Source organism: Tupaia chinensis, unplaced genomic scaffold (assembly GCF_000334495.1).
Source record: "Tupaia chinensis unplaced genomic scaffold, TupChi_1.0 Scaffold000213_1, whole genome shotgun sequence".
Lineage (NCBI taxonomy): Eukaryota > Metazoa > Chordata > Mammalia > Scandentia > Tupaiidae > Tupaia > Tupaia belangeri.
This window is the reverse complement of record NW_006159688.1, coordinates 1,055,086-1,059,268: the sequence shown is the minus strand read 5'-3', so window position 1 is coordinate 1,059,268 and position 4,183 is coordinate 1,055,086. Positions and strand designations below refer to the sequence as shown.

The 4,183-nt window shown below is 45.7% G+C and overlaps 1 protein-coding gene across 1 annotated transcript; it reads right to left on the bottom strand.

The window, feature by feature from the left end:
• Positions 1-616: 616 nt before the first annotated feature.
• On the bottom strand, positions 617-1,573 carry LOC102487797 (olfactory receptor 10V1-like). The gene has a single exon (XM_006147435.1). It carries the CDS (start codon positions 1,571-1,573, stop codon positions 617-619), a length of 957 nt encoding a protein of 318 aa, XP_006147497.1.
• Between the last annotated feature and the right edge of the window lie 2,610 nt (positions 1,574-4,183).

The window sequence follows — 4,183 nt, the reverse complement described above, 5'->3', positions numbered from 1 at the left end:
ACACGCCTGGCCTGTTTCTCAAACCACCAGGTCCGGGACTTGAAGCCTGCGGTCAGCCATGTGGGATGTAGCTGCCTTAACCCTCCATGCCACTGGGTGGCCCTTTAGTGTATTTTTCAATCCTCCTAAGAACTCCAAAGTCAGGGTCCTGTGGGTCTTTAAATCACAATTTCAGAGGATGAGGAACATGAGGTTGAGAAGAGAAAAAATGACTTTTCAAAAATAACGTAACTGGGAAGAAGGAATGCTATAAAAATAATGGACGGTTATCCCCCTTCCCCAAATGTCTGGGGCCACGTGTCTGTACTCAACGATGCTGCAAAGGATCACTCAGGGCCCTTGCTGAGTTTCCAGCAGCAGGAACTTTTTTTTTTTTTCTTTTTGGAGAGGTTTTTCACTATAGGGCGTGTGCGCTCGCTGGACAGACAGAGAGAGACAGAGAGATAGAAAGCGAGAAATCACCCCCCAGGGGTGATAGCCATGCCACAATCCCTTCTCCTCCATTCTCCTCTCGGGATCTTGGGCACTCACGCACACGCACCCGGCGTGAGTTTTAAGCCACCGGGTCCGAGACGCGAACCATGGTTGACTACGTGGGAGTCCAGCGACAAAGCCATTACGCTAACTGCTGGTCCCCCAGCAGCAGGAACTTTATCATTGCTCTCTTCAAAGCATCCTTGAGCTCTCTGTTCCTCATGCTGTAGATCAAGGGGTTCAGTACAGGGGTGATGAAGGTGTAAACCACAGATACTACCTGCCCCCTCTCGGGAGAGTAGCTAGAGCTGGGGCACAAGTAGATGAGGCTTCCACATCCGTACTGCAGGAGGACCACAGTCAGGTGGGAGGAGCAGGTGGAGAATGCCTTGCGCCTGCCTCCTGCTGAGCGGATCTTCAGGATGGCAGCCACAATGAAGACGTAGGAGACAGAGATGAGCAGGAAGGGGATGGTGAGGACAGTGATGCTGACCACAAAGAGAGTGGCCTCGTGGAGCTGGGTGTCTGCACAGGCCAGTCTCATGACAGGGAGGACATCGCAATAGAACATGCTGATTTCTTTGCTGCTGCAGAAAGGCAGTCGGAAGATGAGTACGGTCAGCTGCATGGCCAAGATGAACCCTAACAGCAGAGACCCCAGGGCCAGCTGGACACAAAGCCTCCAGTTCATGATAAGGGTATAACGCAAAGGGTGGCAGATGGCCACAAACCGGTCGTAGGCCATGACGGCCAGCAGGATGCAGTCAGCACTGCCAAGAAAGATGAAGAAGAACATCTGGGCACCACAGCCAGACAGGGAAATGAGGGTTCTCTCAGTGGCCAGGACACTGGCCAGAGTCAGAGGGGCGATGGTTGAAGAGTAGAAGACCTCCAAAGCTGCCAGGTTTGCCAGAAAGAAGTACAAGGGGGTGTGGAGACAACGGTAGAGCCAGATGACAATGACAATGGACACATTGCCGCTGATGCTGAACAGATACATAAGCAGGAAGCTCACGAAAATGAGCATTTGCACCTCTGGGACCTTGGAGAAGGGGCGGAAGTGGAAGTGAACTGTCCCGGTTTGGTTAGCATCCTCCATGTCGTCTGTGTATCAGACCTGGTAATAGCACAGATGCTGTCCCTGAGGACACGTAAAAATCAGGACCAGATGCTACAGATGGGTGAGCCATCCAGCTCCTGGCTTCACCCCTCCTTGATCTCAGCGCTAACTACCTTCACCTTCAGTCTGAATTCAGCAACAACTCCTATGTGGTAATCACTCTGAAATAGTTCATTGCTGATTTTTTTTTTTTTTACTGTGATAAAATATAAGAGGATTTCAAAAAGCTGTGAAACATAGAACTAAAGTACAAGTTATTTTTAATCTTCTTTTTTTTTATGCTAAAGAGTGTGTGAGAGAGAGAGAGAAAGATAGAGTACACTCCCACACCAATGTGGCCTGGTCATACTCCTCTAATTCCTTTTCTTTCGATTCTGTGTACACGCACTCAATTTTTTTTTTTTTTTAAGGATTTTTGCCATAGGGCATGTGCACTTGCTGGAGAATCAGAGACAGAGAGTGAGAGGGAAAGTGAGAAATTACCCTCCAGGGGGATGGCCATTCACAATCGCTTCTCCTACATTCTCCTCTCAGGATCTTGGGCATGCATGCACATGTGTTCAGCGTGAGTTTCAAGCCACCCAGAGCCAGTACTTCAACTGCCGTTGGCCATGTGTGATTCCAGGGTCTTAATCCCTATCCTTTCTCCTAGCCCCATGCACCCAGTATATTTTTCAAGTCACCAGCCAGGATTCAAACCCTGGTTGGTTGGCAATGTGAGATCCAGCTTCCTCTGCAAAGTGCATAAACACTGCACTACAGGACCAGCCCACAAATTTATTTTGATGCAAAAAAATTTGAAATTCATGAATTTGTTATATGCCTTTCCATGAAGATCTCACATATACAGAACATGATTTGTATCATTTTAACCATTTGTAAGTATAGAATTTGGCTGCATTAACTACATGCAACTTGTGTAACCATCACCCCATCTATACCAACAATTTTTATTATCACCCAAAAAAGCTCTATAATTATTAAACAATAACTTCATATTATCCCCTCCTCCCACCCTCTAGTCACCTCTGTTCTATTCTTTCTCTGTAAATTTGCCTAGTCTAGCTATCACACATAAGTAGAATTATACAATGTGTCCTTCAGTGTCTAGCCTATTTCCCTAATCATAATGCAAAGGCCCATCCATGTAGTAGCATATATAGAAATTATGTTTCTTTTTATTGTTTAATAATATTCCAATTTATGTATTTGCCCCTGTTAATATGTGTTCGCCTTTGAGTAACTCTAGTTTCCACCTTCTGGCTTTTATGAATGCTACTATGAACACTGGTATATGAATATCTGCTTGAGTCACCACTGAAATCTTACACCACAATATACCCTTCCCAGACCATAAACCCCTTTACTTCCTTGAGCTCATGCCTGGTGTCAAGAGCATAGCTTCAGGCCCAGCTGTAGTGGTACAAGTGGTACAGCTCCATTGTGCCATACTGGAGCAGCATAGAGAGGCCCCGGGCCAACCTTAACCTCCGAGATACACCCTGGGAGGCCGCTGTACCCTGGCTGACTGGCTGAAAGGCTGGAAAGCAGATGAGAAATGACAGTGTGGTGAGACCCATGTCGAAGGTGCCTGTCTACCTCCCTCCCTCTCTCTCTCTCTCTCTCCCTCTCTCTCTTCCTCTATTTCTCATGAAAGAAAGAAATAAACAAGCAACAACCACAAAAACAAGATTGAACTTGGTAGTGCAGATAGTAGTAAACTGAACTGCCACTGGAAGCATGAGGTTGACCGTGGTTCAGATCCCCAGGTAAGCTTGAAAACATGCAGGGCACATGCTCAAGATCCTGAGGAGTCAGATGGTTGAGGAAACAGGATCACGGAATACCATTTTGTTGAGGCTCCCTTTTTTTCTCTATCACAAGCACTTTTCCTCTCTCTCTCTCTCTCTCTCTCTCTTTCTGGGGAGTGCACATGCCCTATAGAAAAATCAAAAAATATTAATAATAATAAATAAAATTAATAGACAATTCTTTTTTAAATATAGCTTCTGGGGCCAGCAGGTGGCATAATGGTTGAGGTGTTGGACTCCCACACGGTGCACCGCAGTTTGAGTCCTGGACCTGGAAACTTACTTTCTCACTTTCCCTCTCTCTCTCTCTCTCTCTTTGCCTCTTTCTGGTGAACACACATGCCTGTAGCATATGTAATAATAACATAAAATTAAAAATAAATCATTCTTTTCTTATTTTATTTTTTAGAGATATTTTGCTATAGGGTTTGTGCACTCACCAGAGAGACAGAGAGACAGAAAGCAAGAAATCACCCCCTGAGGGGATGGCCACACCACAACCCCTTCTTCTCCATTCTCCTTTTGGGATTTTGGGCATGCATACACACACACCTGGCATGAGTTTCAAGCCTCCAGGTCCAGGGCTCAAACCGCGGTTGACTCCATAAGAGTCCAGCATCATAACCATTACACCACCTGCTGGTCACAAAACAAAGGGTACTAGTCAATCCAGTGGGAAAAGGAAAACCTCTTTAGCAAAAGATGCTGGAAAAACTGGGTATCCACCTGCAAAAAAAAAAAAAAAAAAAAAAAAAAAAATCTGAATCCCTATCTCTCA

What these genes read in the sequence shown, in the direction of transcription:
- LOC102487797 (XM_006147435.1), bottom strand. Translation starts at nt 1,573, where the DNA reads ATGGAGGATGCTAACCAAACCGGGACAGTTCACTTCCACTTCCGCCCC.